The sequence below is a fragment of the Neolamprologus multifasciatus genome, chromosome 2 (genome assembly GCF_963576455.1).
Source record: "Neolamprologus multifasciatus chromosome 2, fNeoMul1.2, whole genome shotgun sequence".
In the NCBI taxonomy this organism is placed as follows: domain Eukaryota; kingdom Metazoa; phylum Chordata; class Actinopteri; order Cichliformes; family Cichlidae; genus Neolamprologus; species Neolamprologus multifasciatus.
In genome coordinates, this window is record NC_140440.1 from 25787690 (window position 1) to 25801220 (window position 13531).

Consider the following 13531-nt stretch of genomic DNA (forward strand, 5'->3'; position numbering starts at 1 on the left):
TGACAGAGGTTTAAAAAGTACAGATTTGGCAAATGTAATCAGATCTGACTAGTCAGAATAAAGACCAGAAAAAAGAAAAACCGCCGGGCAGACAGATGTGACAGTGGTTTCATGGCAACATAAGATCAACAAGTCACAGACATTAAAGTAATAAAAACATATGGCACAGAAGAAAACCTTACGATGGGCCACTAAACATCTGTCGAGATAAACATCAAACTTTTAATCCCGCTTGGAGAACATCTTCAGCAGTTTCAGTAAACTCTACAATCACTGACAAACGTGAACAGCTCATTACAAAGAGGCTGACAGCGAGAGGGAGTCCTCAGATATCCATCTGGATCGGTGGAGGTGAGGAGAGAAAAACTTAACTTTGGCACACTGAATGAGGAGAGCTGGCAGAGACGTGAGGAGCAAGCCTGCAGCTGTGTTATGGCAGTGTTCGGATGAGGTTGGGCGGTGATTGGGGGGGGGGGGGGGTTGCACACACTCATAGCCCTTTGTTGAAGTAAACCCTCTCCACTCCTGGGTGGTTGGCACGGATTTTCTCCTGCAGCTCCGGCTCCAAGCGGCTGACTGACATAGAGCTGGATTAGAGGGCAAAAAATAAATAAAAGGGGTTAATGGGTCAAATGCATACAATGTAGGCATGTAATGCATCCTTTTGGGCAGAAAAAGACTCATGCACACTCTGCATATATTCACATAATAACTTCAAAATGGTTCACTCACCTTTTCTGAGGGAATAAAGCACAACAGAGTGGTGTGGCAAACACAAGGCTGAAAAACAAGAAATGGAAACGATGAGCTCACATGTTTTTAAATTAAAGGCCTTTCGAGCTCACCGAGATTCAAACTTGTCTGAGATTTTTAGTAGATACACCTATGGTATCAATTCAAAGCTCTTATGTTGCTTGGTTCTCAAGTTATCGCATTTGCAAACTTATGTGTCCACACCGCCTGGCCAGGTGATAACAATGCCCCATCAGCTTAGTATAGATGAGGGGTAACAAAAGCCCCCCAAGAACTATGTCTCAGACTCTGCAGGCCTCAGTCAGCATGTGAATTTAAGAAGTTCATGACAGCACAATTAGAAAAAGACTGAACGGGTATGGTGTCTTTGGACAGGTTTCCAGGAAAAAGCCTGTTCTCTTTAAAAAGAACATGGTAGCTTAAGTTTGCAAAGTTGCATCTGAACAAACCTCGAGCTTTCTGGAGCAACTCAACCACAACATACCAGCACACCTGATACCAACTGTCAGGGAGGATGGTGGAGGGCTGATGATTTGGAGAGCCTATTTTGCAGCATCAGGTTGTAGAAACCCTGCAGTCGCTGAGTTAACAGTGAACACATCTGTATACCAAAGTGTTCTAGAGTCATGTGGAAGTCATGAAAGTCATGTGACAGGATGATAATCCCAAGCACAGAAAAAAGGTGCAATGGCCGAGTCAGAGTCTGACTGAAATACTGTGACATTGTGGCATTAATGAATGCCTGCAAACCTGAATGAACTGAAGCAACGCTGTAAGGAAGAATGGACCAAACTGTTTACATAAACTCACACATTTACACAGACACACTGCTGTGATGGTGGAGGCTTCTATAAAACAAGGTTATCATTTCAAAGAATGATGTAAATGTCCATTTATCGGGAGCTTATTGAGGGGAGATACTGATATCAGTCTGATACTAATACCAGTGCTGGTACTGAAATTATTGGTATTTGGATCAATCTGTCCACCTATAACTTAAAACAGAGGTCTCAATCATGCAGCCTAGGGGGGCAAAAGTATTTGAAATTTAAAAACAAACAAACAAACAAGACAATATTTGTGGGTGTTTTCTTGTTTGGTTCGTTGTTGTTTTTTTACTACTTGAACCCTAAAGTGGCCCTCCAATGAGATGAGAGCTGCAGCAGCGGCCCACCGGTCATTTAAGTTTGAGACCCCTGATCTATAACATCACAGGGAGGGGGGAGAGCTTTAAACCTGCATTCTATCAGAAGGCCACCAGATGGCGATAGCTCTGATTATAGAAATCTCCATGAAAAGCTTTCATTCTTGACCTCTGTGAACACTGCTGAGGTTATGGGATCAATCACTTCTTTGGGGGCACGTCAAATAAAAAAAATGAAACCTATTCTGTAAATCTCGGTCGTACCATGTTTCAAAATGGAGGATTACCTAAGATATGGAAATCACACACTCATGAGCTAACTAGCTATCAATCAGAGCCAGAGTCCGTGTCACATCCATTTTCTGGCAAGCAAGATGGCAGCGACAAAAACGTTCATCTCGAAGCTTCAAAATGGGACTCTAGAAACTAACAGGTGATGTCACACCTTCAATTTACGAGGGGCAGCCAATGAGAAGAAAGTCGGCATAAATGGAGGGCATATACACTATCTGTAAACCAAAAGCACAAAGCACTGTTGAAGCACTGATAAACACCAGGTGTACTGTAATTTCATCCTTGTGGGTGCAGAAACATCTGCACATTATTTAAGTAATGAAGCATATAAGTAAACTTCCATTACACATTGTGGAAGTGTGTGAATTAGCGTTCTCCTAAAAGGAGCCTGCTTCCCCATTTTTGTGGATTAGCTTGCAAAATGTGGTCCTAATCACAGTCATGTGAGTTACACAAGACTTTAACTGGTTGCACCCAGGGCTCGTGAGGCAACGCCGAGTAGGAAGCACAAAGTGAAAAGCTGGGTGATGAGGTGCGAGTCATCATTAAAGAAAAAAAAGGAAGCAGCAGTTATTGACCCACACACGCGCTAAAGCATCTTCATATCGTTATCCACTGAGCTAACAAATTTTATGAGGGCATTTTATTAGGGGCATTACACTACACTGTGAATGGAAGCATTTATCATCAGTGTGATCTTATGTTATGATTGTGGGGTGTTTGTAGTAAAAAGAAGACTGCACATGATGGTGAACGTATCAGGTGAACTATCTCTGGCAACTCACCAGAATCCCACCAGGCTGACTTGAATAGGTGCATTCATCCATGGGAACCTCTGAAAAAGGCCAGGCAGAAAAAAATGAGTGAGAGGCACAAAAGCGGCAGAGAATCCGAGAGCGGCCTCGTGCACTCGGGGCTTTTAGTCTCTCTAATATGTGATCATAAATAGGAGCTAGGCAGTTAGATCGTCTAACTTGCTGACATTTAATGCAACAAATGCATTTCTCATATTTTGTCTTAACTCCGGCGTGTGCTTACCCTCAGAAAGGCCTTCTTTTCCAAATGGTTCATTAAAAATGGGGGAATAGCTGAAAAGAGAGGAAAATTGATTTTATTTCTGAAATTAATAATAATATCTGAAGCCAGATGTTAAAGTGAGAAAACACTTCCATACCCATTCCCGGAGAAGCCATGAGAATCCTGGAAACCACAACCTGAGAGATCGCCTGCTGCGCAGCCTTTGATGACTCTCCTAACCTGTTGTCATTTTCATCCATTATAGGTATACCATGCTGAAGCTCTCTGAAGACAACAAGCAAAACTGGTAACAGTTCTGGAGATAGATGATTGTGAATGCTGAATGCTGTGAATAATATGCATGGAAATGCACAAGAGCTCCTGCTGAAGAACCTGGAAACTGAAATGAAATACAGCAACAGCTGGGAAACAAAGTGGAGGAAGAGGCTGTGTAATGCATCTTACTTCAATAAATTAAATGTCAGGAAACCTGTTTTTCATGAAAACAACTGAAGTTTTCTTATAAAAGTGAAAACACTGAATGCAGTTTCACTGCATGCTGTAAACTCTGAACAGTACATGTATGAATTTATCATATCACGGGGACTCCTCACACAGATGGACGAACTCCCCGTTCTTCACAGTAATACATCAGAAACAGCAATGAGCAGACAAATATTTATGATTTAATTAAAGTATGGAAATCTGAGTGTATGACCTGAAAACACAGAACAATGACACCTTATAGTAAACTACACATTTTAGTCATTAACTAGTTGCTTATTAGCATTTATATCAGTAACCTTTTTGCACTTCTTAGCACCTTTGTCTGCACGACAGCACATTAGGTTTTCCATCAGTAGCCTTCTACTTACTGCTTACAGATACTACGCATGAATTATGATCTTAAAAGACTTTCCTATCCAAATAATGCCAAAAAATATCACTCAAAGTCATGTCTCTTAAACTGAGAACATGTTAACAGTTCTATAGTAAAGTCTGGACCTGATTATCCAATGGTGTAGAGGAGGCCATGCAAGACGCAAAAGCCCCAAAAGCTTAACATAATTTTATTTTCTTAAACTTTATATCTTGAAATCATATTTTCAAAAGCATGGAGATATGATTTTTTTACCATAACAAAATTATATCATTGGTAGAATACCGTAGTGCAATAGTAGTAGTTTCTCCCCTGCGCTACCGAGATTAGCAGTCACTCCCAAACGCAGCTAGCTATCCTGCATACAGAACTTCCAAAACAAAGGAAACAAGGAGAAGTCGAGATATCAAATGACAAAAATGGAATGTGAAAGTTTAAGGAAAATTCCCATTTCTTGTTCAACATATTCAGAAGGAAAGAAAATAAATGGCTCTTAAGTTTGAAGTTGCTGAGACGTTAAAGCAGGGTGACGCCCAAGTAGCAGCACCTCACAATCACAGTGGATTTATGATCTGAAACGCTGATTGAATCCAAATAAAGAATCCATGCGGGACCTTAGCAGTGAGCGACCTGCTGCAAGCATCCAGGAAATATTTCTGCTTTCCCTGCATTGTTATTTTTTTCCAAAAAAGAGAAAAAAAAAAGATGTTTTAACGATTCCTTTTACAATTAGAGACATCCCAAATGTGTGCGTTTCCAGAGAAAAGCTTTCTGGGCATTAATTACTGTTTTAATACCCATCCAGGAGCAGCACTGTGAAAAAGAGCAACAGATAGAGGGAGAGACAATCAAAATAGCATTGTCCTTATAAAAACATAAAACAGCTCTGACTGCTTGATTATTCATTATCATTTCAGTAAGGTGCAGTGTTCTCCATTTATAACTATTCCTGTATGACATGTCTAATGATTGAAGAAAGGAAAACAAATCATCAGAACATCAAAACAAGCTGAGCCCAGGGTTCAGTAACTTGATGTTCTGGCCATGTTTTGTAACCAACTTGGAGTTTGACACTATTAACACACATAAAACTTCTCTGCTCTTCTTTGTTGTCAATTCATTATAGCACAAAAGTACTGCAGTTAGGAGAACTCAGGACGGTTTAAATAATGTCATCAAGCCAGTGTGTCGCTCCTCCTGTACCGGAGGTATGACACTGACTCTAATCAGTTCATCTTTGAGACCGAGCGAATCTTTAGTATAAATATTGCATTAAGAGTGGATGGACAGATGGACAGACCAGTAATCTTTACCTTTGTCGCATCAGCGGGATGTTGATACAGTTAGCAGCAGCTACAGCAGCAAATGGAACAAACCGTCCGATCAGCGGTGAAACGTGCTGCAGCGGGAGGAAAGGAGGAAGCTCGGATGTAAACATAGCTTGAAGAATTCACACCAATATTTCAGATGCTTTACAGAAAGGCCTTTCTGCCACAAAGTCCAAATAAAAGCTCGCGTGACAACATGATTACTGAGCGTGATGCTCTAAACAACATGGGCTTTCAGTGAGAAACAATTCATGTGTGGCTAACTTCATACCAGCACACCCACATGTCTGAAGTCAAAGCATTAATAGGAGATGCAGGATGGGGTTAGATGAACTGATACCTTTGTTAGTGCATTTAGTCCTAGAGCGGTGGCAACAGCCCCCGTGGTGGCAGACACATAAGCTGTGCCAAGCTGACTGCGAACAAAAGAGGCACCGGTCACGTCACACAAACAAAAACCACCGTCCACACCAGCACTGTTAAATTAAGGGGTTAATATGTGCCGGCATCAGCGCCAAAGCAGCTGCCTCTTACCCGACCGTTATGGGAGCGTCACCACTCCTGTTGGTGTAATTCACTATTGCGTTGAAAGACTGATTGATCCACTGCCAGAACAGCACAGCAGGAGTTGTCCTGTAAATTGAAAATACAGTTTTAAATCATTAAAAATGTGAATTACTGGGTGTAAACAGATATTTGTACTCTCCTGTGTGGGAATGCCATCATCCCAACAAGCATCAATAACACTGGCTCCTTCTATAAGCAAAAACAGCGATGCTGCATGCACTACACCAGCCTGTGAAACTTTAGCAGCAAAATTTAAACCACCATGTGTGAATTTCCCTCGATGACATGCTCTGCTGCTTAAAAAGAAGCTATAATAGGCCTGGGTGTGGCTGTGACAGTCTGATAATTAACTCGCACATGATCTTACTTGTAAAATGTCATCATGCATCCAGTGATCGTCATGTTCATTGGAACCTGTGCCGACATGCGGCCTATCAGGATCATCTTCTCTCCAGTGTCGGGATGGAACGCTGAGTCAAAAACATACTTGGCTCTCCACAGTTCATCCTCCGTCAGCCCTGGAGAGACTATACCTTCCCTGCAAGACAGCGAGCGTGTAAAATCATATTTCTTGTTTTACACCGGCAGTGAGTTTACAGCCTGTTTCTGAAAAACTGGGCGGGCTGGTTACCTGTAATCGGTGATGATTTTGTGCGCGTGTGCTAGTTGTTCATTTGTCAGGAGAATGTTCCTGGGATCTGTGACGGTGAAGAAATGTTTAGCCCGACCCACAAATGTGCTCTGGTCCCAGCGGGGCTCCTTGATGTTTATGGAAGTGGAAAGCTCGGCTGCCATTTTTATCTGGGGAAACAAAACGTTACAGGTGCAATAAATGTATCCGATTTTGCACATGGTAATACTTATCATAGTCGTTTTCGTTTCCACACTTATATTCCTGGACTACAGCAGAGTGGCTGTGCATGAGTCACAGTTTGAAATAATCCTGGGCATCGATAAAATAGATGGATGGACTGCTACCGTGTCTCTGCTATATTTGAACCCTCAAAGTGGTTTCTACCACAAGTCCCATTCACTCAATCACACACACAGACATGTACTATGCCAAAGTGCTTTCAAACATTCTCACACACACTCTGATTAATGCATCTCGGGCAACTCGACGTTCAGTACCTTTTCCAAGGATGTGTCAACATGTGGAGCGGAGAAGCTGGAAATTGATTCACCAACAATCTGATTGGTACACAACCCACTTAATACCACCTTCTACATGTTTTCACTCCCTTCAACCGAACTTCTCATTGGTTTCCCCTTGCAAATAGAAGGTCTGAACAGCAGGTGCATGTGGATGACATCATACAGACCCCAAAAAAGTTGGGGTTTTTTTACTAGTGTTCAGAGCAGTCTCAAGTCTGAGTTAATGCCTCACATGGAAAGGCAGGACGAACAGGTCAAAGCATTTCTATGAACCTTATTGTGAAGTAATTATGAAATAATAACACTGAACTAAAGCTCCTTTTCACATTTACAACGTTTTCCAGAAACTGGCCGAAACTATTCCAGGAATCCAGGGCCCTGCTCCAGCACTTAGTTAGCTCCTCTTCAGGCTTCATTTCTCTTGGAGACAAAAGTCAGCAAGGGAGGACTGGCGGAGCACAATGCTTCTTTTGCCACGCTGCTGATTCAGCATAATGTGGCTAAGTGAGGGCTGACCTAACAGGAGGACTGCGAAACACCAAATTGCAACTGGGCACACACACCAACTCCCAGTCTGAAAAGCACCCTGCAGGACAGCTGGGAAAGTGGTATTTTAACCAAAAAGTTACAAACTGAGTAAAGTTTGTGGCTTTATTTGCCATAACTGGGTACTTACTTAAAACTTTATTATATTAATCAGTCTGAAAGCAGACAGAACTGGCTTGCAATGGAAAAACACCAGTGGATGGTTTTTTTGTGGATGTGCATGCAGCATGCTGTTCCAACCCAGCTTGATCTGGATTCTTTGCCTCAGATGAACAACTGTGAGAAGGCATGCAGCAGCAATGAACTCGAACTGAAGCATGGCTGCTGGATCGGCATTAAATAAGAAATCTGTGCAATACAGAAAGCATGCTGTCGCTTTAAATTGAATTAAACTCAACGGGGGTTCTCACGAGATGTCAAAAAGCCTTCAGTGGCCCAATAAGACACAAACTTACTGCTGGAAAGAGGTTAAAGGGCACTTCCTGGCCTCAAACCCCCGAGTTAGGGTGAATAATATGATGCCAAATCATTAATAAATGCGCTGTGAAAGGAGTGAAGTTTGTACCGACACGGCCTTTGATCCATAAACGCACAGCTGGTTCTGCCCTCAGTCTCAGCCAATCAACGCCGGCCTGCGTGGCTACACATTAACCTGCAATTCACAACAACTCCTTACAATCAATTGTTATTTATCCCACATATTTTAACCCCTGTATCAGCCTGGTATGTGCTATAATACAAAACGCCGCTCTCTGTGCGTGGTCGCAGGGTAAACATGCCCCCTGAATGGATACGGTTTGTTGTCCAACCCGACGTAGACCAGTTAAATCTGGACTGTAACTGGAGGTGTTTCTGTGATCCGAAGAAAAAAAGGCGCCAAAATCTTCCCCCCAAAACAATGAAAATCAAGGTGGGACCGTTTTAAAAATGCCAAATTAGCCACTACATCTGTCCAGCCCGTTAATTGTCCAGCTGTGCGCCCCAGATTCAACTAGTATCAGCCTGCCACATCCACACAGGAGCAGTGGGATCCCAAGGAGCAAAAAGCTGTCTGATCACTGCTTGACACGTCGGACACACAAAGCGCACACGGCACAAAACTGTCGGTCCGTTTTGGGAAACGAGCACAGGTTACTTACTGCACTGTGGTCTCCGGAGGTCCGCAAGAGGAGTCCCTGAAAGGCTGCGGCCAGCTAATTTTCAATGCAGCAGTGTCAGCTCGGCTGGAGGGCGCACAGGAACCGCGAGGAGCTTCACCGACAAAATAAAAGCCCTGCCTCGCTTCTTACTAGGGAAAAACATCTTATAATGACAGGGAAAAAAACACGCAGTGTTGATCCGATCTTTCGCAAAGCAGCAGGAGCTGTGATCAGCAGTCTGAGGGGAGAAACTGAGCTGCAATCCTCCAAATCCTTTAAATCATACTTTTATTTTCAGCACTACATCCGCCGGTGCTCTGTGAACTATCGCTACATTCATTTTACAGGCAATAAATCAGTAATATCTGTTAAAACTTCGGAGGATTTCCACACATGCACGTGTAATAAGCGGATATTAATAGTGGTCCATGACATGTGCATGAAAATTAAAGCAAACGAGAGGTTATTTGGTTAATATCAGAAATGCATAATAAAAAATTAAAGTAAAACATCATGCTGCAAACAATGTCCTACCTTTTTCCATGTTAAAAAAAAAGACTGTGCAAAAATCCTGTTTTAGAAATTAAATAAACAAGAAAACAGATGTTAAAATGACCAGTTTACTGCAAATAGTCCACTCACAATAAAGCTCATTATCAGTGTCTGAGCTGATCACCTGCACCGATTTTGGGTGTCTGTTTCCATCTAGTGGTCACTCCTCGGGAATAATGTCATAAGCTGTACAAAAGGGGAAATAAATGACACAGCAACTCCAGTTTTAATTTATTTTATAGCTGTGAGTGCAAAACATTAAGTTATATTATTATTTTTATTTATTTTACATCTGATGTCATTTGTAGCAGTATTGCCTAGTTAAATGAAATACATTAACTCCCATATGAGACAGCAGAAAGAGAACTACTTACACTATAACGGGATATAAAAAGAACAAAGTTTGTCAGTGCCATGTGATAAAAATCAAATACAAAAGTGCAAAGAGAACACACTCGTTTCTATCATCTCACAAAATAAGCACTTTCGCTTCGGTTACAAAAAGAAAAAAGTTCACATTGTATGCACTGCAATCTTTTGTTTGAGGCCATGCCGAGTGAAAGATGCAGTGTATATACTGTATGTGGCGACACACTCTGCTTATCAACATCTAGTCGTTATTCTCAGCGTTAGTTCAATCATGTTTCCTGACAATCCAGCAGGTATTATGACAGTATTGTTCATAGTAGCAATCATTTCTAGCAATTAAAACATCATGCACAGAGAGGAAGGAGTTAAAAGGACGGTGGTGTTCATCTAGACGTTACAGTTTCCATTTTATTGTAATTATGGCACACATTTTCAGGGGAGAGGGATTGAATGCTTCTTTTCCCCAAGCCTCTGTGCAGCCCATTACCGTTCTCAGCAGTGATCTTTACAGGAAATAGTCCGGCGTACGTCGCGTCACGTGGGGCTCTCCTCTGCGTGGTGCAGGGTCAAACTGTAGGCTAAAACAAACAAAGGGCAGGGCTCTTCGTCATCTCATAGACTGAATAATAAGGTTTATTTATTTAAGTCTGCAAAGTGAGATTAATTGTTTAGCCAGCTATGTCAACTTTAAAGTCAGAGTTTCTGTGTCACAAAGGTAGCCTGGCTAAATCACCATGGTGACCAATGCTGAATGCTCAGCCTGGTCGAGAGCAAGTTATGTTCTATCGGCTAAAAGTGGCAATTTTTCCTGATTCTTTTATTTACAGTAAGTTTATTATAGATTGTTAAACTAAAACCACTGAATGAAGTGCAAACATTCCCGATGCATTACCACAGTAATGTACATGTAATTATTTATGCTGAATCCAGAATGCACACCAGGAATATTCGTTCAATGAATAACATTAATTTAATTAATTTGATGTGCCAACAAACTAAAGAGATTTCCCCGTCTCCTTCATTAGGCTATGAGACAGTAACCTTTAATGCTTAAATGGATCCAGTTTAAAGTGTCAGAGCTCTAATGTGCACCCATCACCTTAGAAAGGAACAGACAGCAGCACTGAGACTGCACTCTGCCATAAAATTATTAACTTGAATTAAAATGTTTATTTTACTTTACTCTGTGCACTAAATTGCTAGATTATGTTCTTTATAGACTAGTCATCACCACTTTATCATTATCATCTGATAGCATCGGTGACTGAAGTAGGTAGCACTCACGGGGATCATTTTGTGAGGAAGAAGAGTCATATGACATAAGGGGTGACTTAACAACGAAAGTTGATAACCAGGTGTTGCTGAGCCAGCTAAAGTAATGAAAGACTGGCTTTGTTGAACTTTGTACGTAGCATCCCCCCCTCATTGCAAAAAGATACGTTTGCATTATTAGACATGACAAACTTTACTTACAAGGAGTATTTCAACGTGTCATCAAGCTCCATGATTGCTGCCTGGTTTCCACAACGATAGCAATAGTTTGGTGCACTGAAGATCGTCACTACATTGCGGTCGTGGCACCAGTTATAACCCTAAATCAAGACATCAGCTTCATGTTAGCTATTTTACAGCCACTGACTGTGAAGGGTACATCTGACGAAGAAAAAAACAGAATTACTTGTAGTACACAAACAAAGTCAGAGTACCTCCATAACCAGCTGGTGGGCTCTTGAAACCAAAGTGAGGCCGTTTGCGTGGTTGAATGTCTCAGAAATGTCCTGCCCGAAAGTGTAGCCAGCACCGCGTGGTGATATGCCCCAGCCACCACGGTCATCAGGATCTGACCATAACAAGTCACACATTGGACCCTGAAAGGTGAAGGGAACATGTTGTTTAGTGCAATTTCTATTCAGTAAAAAGAACAGAGTTAGCATACAGTGATTACCTACAGACTCCATGGTGAACTTTCTTGAATGCATATGCTTACACTAAAGCAGTCAGCTGGGATATTTCCTAAATTAATCTCTAAACATCTCTAAAAAGCATTTACGTAATCTGTGTTTACCTCATGAGGAACCTCCTGCAGGCGATCCAGCGCTCTGATGTGTTCCAGTGTATCTATTGATGGGGATAATCCTCCATGGAGGCAGAATATCTTTCAAATAAGAAATATGAAATAAACAACACATAACAGCTCAGTGTACCTGTCCTTCAGGTTGGGTCTGAAAACACAACATTACCTGGTTATCTACCAGCGCGGTAAGGGGAAGATAATCAAACAGATCTGTAAAGTACTTCCAAACGTTGGCATTTCCATATTTCCTCAAGCACTCGTCGTAAAAACCGTACACCTGCGTGATCTGTCTGCTCTCGTGGTTCCCTCTGAGAATTGTGATTCGTTCACGGAACCTTACCTATGAAGAAAAACACATTTGTAATAGAGGTTTGGTGCATCAATCCAAATATTGATACGGGTATCAGATCGAAACTAGCACAATAGGATGGATACTTTGCTTCTATCCTCTAAGGTCAGTAAATTTATAAACATTCATCTCACAAATCATGACACACTGCTCTCCCCTCAATAAGTTGCCTTTATACACTAAACGTATCAGTAATACTGGCTCTTTGTTTACTTGGAATTGCATCAATACCAAAATTTGCAGTTCTGCACAGTTTTACTTCATTAAAAAAAATTAAGTCCAACATGTTAAGATTACTTTTTTTTGAAATACCTTAAGAGAAACCAGAAGTGTAACAGTCTCCACAGAATAGTAGCCTCTGTCAACATAATCTCCCATGAAGAGGTAATTAGTGTCCGGAGATTTCCCTCCAATCTTAAACAGCTCCATCAGGTCGTGAAACTGTCCGTGGACATCTCCACACACTGTCACTGGGCATCTCACCTCCTGCACATTGGACTCTTTTGTCAAGATCTCCTTGGCCTACGCATGAGAACCAAGAAAACAGGTTAGCATGTACCAGAATGTGGTACAGTTTGGGAGCCTGTGGAGTAAACAAGTTATTAATAAGCCAGATTTTAATATTCCTGCTTTTAAAAAAAATCTGATTATTAAAGAGTTTTCTTGTGTGCTTCTGTAAGTGCACTTTAGGACAAGCAGTGGGCGTAGGTAGGGAAAACATTCGAAGGCATCCCCCCTCCATCTTCTCGGCTTGTCTTAGAAATCCACTGCATGCAGCTACAGTCAAATGGTGTGCTCCTGTAAGGCCACATGCAATAACGTCTGAGTCCAGGCAATATTTCTATTAAAGGAGCCATTCGGGGGGGCTGTACGGGCTAAGCGTCGGCTAGCACTGCGGAAAGCTAATAATGTGGGGTACTAATATTAAGTCGCCTGGTAAACCTCACCTTTTCGCAGAGGACTTTGACCTGATTCTCTGTCAGCTGCTTGCACTCGTTCAGTTGTTCGATCCATCCGTCCAGCTCCTTGGTGAATGACTTGTCGTCCATGCCTGCTTTGCCGTCAGCTAGCGAGCCGACCAGCTGTAAAATTCCTCGGGAAAATATCTCGCTATTTCGTTACGTTTCGGTGTCCCTGCTACGCTACGTCCTACTGAGAGCTCTGGTATATTCGCAGCTAGCGCGTGCGTGTGCGTGTGCTCGCACGCGCGTGTGCTCCTATCCAGGGGCGGATAAGAAATTTTCTTAGGGTGGCATGGAAATCAAACGGGGTGGCAAAATCACAGCCATTTCTTTACACATGTGCAGGCAGTGGTGGTTTTTGATATGGGCGACATGGGTGGTTGCCCAGGGCGGCATTGTGGC

General features: G+C 42.1%; 2 protein-coding genes across 4 annotated transcripts; both read right to left on the reverse strand.

Annotated features, from left to right (window-relative positions):
- Positions 1-205: 205 nt before the first annotated feature.
- Positions 206-8956, reverse strand: sfxn1 (sideroflexin 1). Its single transcript, XM_085175768.1, has 11 exons — positions 8824-8956; positions 6615-6784; positions 6351-6521; positions 5951-6049; positions 5757-5832; positions 5402-5487; positions 3366-3493; positions 3230-3279; positions 2977-3026; positions 733-780; positions 206-587 (listed from the first exon to the last, which is right to left on the reverse strand). Exons 2-11 carry the CDS (start codon positions 6776-6778, stop codon positions 491-493), a joined length of 969 nt encoding a protein of 322 aa, XP_085031894.1. The 5' UTR covers positions 6779-6784; positions 8824-8956; the 3' UTR covers positions 206-490.
- Positions 8957-9281: 325 nt separating this feature from the next.
- Positions 9282-13379, reverse strand: LOC146524484 (serine/threonine-protein phosphatase 2A catalytic subunit alpha isoform-like). Of its 3 annotated transcripts, XR_014876585.1 has the most exons (9): positions 13115-13379; positions 12480-12689; positions 11985-12158; positions 11810-11899; positions 11451-11612; positions 11218-11336; positions 10232-10322; positions 9500-9561; positions 9282-9394 (listed from the first exon to the last, which is right to left on the reverse strand). XR_014876585.1 is itself a non-coding variant. In XM_085175788.1 (8 exons), the coding sequence occupies exons 1-7, from the start codon at positions 13214-13216 to the stop codon at positions 10250-10252; spliced, it is 930 nt and encodes a 309-aa protein (XP_085031914.1). In that variant the 5' UTR covers positions 13217-13379; the 3' UTR covers positions 9438-9561; positions 10232-10249. The 3 variants fall into 3 exon arrangements, 2 of the variants coding, with proteins under 2 accessions (XP_085031914.1, XP_085031907.1); XM_085175788.1 differs by lacking the exon at positions 9282-9394 and having other exon boundaries at positions 9438-9561; XM_085175781.1 differs by lacking the exons at positions 9282-9394; positions 9500-9561 and having other exon boundaries at positions 9595-10322.
- Positions 13380-13531: the final 152 nt, after the last annotated feature.

Bases quoted from the DNA above. Each gene is read 5' to 3' on its own strand.
- sfxn1 (XM_085175768.1), bottom strand. From the start codon at position 6,778: ATGGCAGCCGAGCTTTCCACTTCCATAAACATCAAGGAGCCCCGCTGG. The intron at 3,494-5,401 runs GTAAAGATTACT...TGTTGTCTTCAG, and splicing joins ATCCCGCTGATGCGACAAAG to AGAGCTTCAGCATGGTATAC. The intron at 588-732 runs GTGAGTGAACCA...CCTCTAATCCAG, and splicing joins GCTTTATTCCCTCAGAAAAG to CTCTATGTCAGTCAGCCGCT.
- LOC146524484 (XM_085175788.1), bottom strand. From the start codon at position 13,216: ATGGACGACAAGTCATTCACCAAGGAGCTGGACGGATGGATCGAACAA. The intron at 12,690-13,114 runs GTGAGGTTTACC...TCTCATGCGTAG, and splicing joins TCAAAGTCCTCTGCGAAAAG to GCCAAGGAGATCTTGACAAA. The intron at 11,900-11,984 runs GTAATGTTGTGT...CTTATTTGAAAG, and splicing joins CCGCGCTGGTAGATAACCAG to ATATTCTGCCTCCATGGAGG.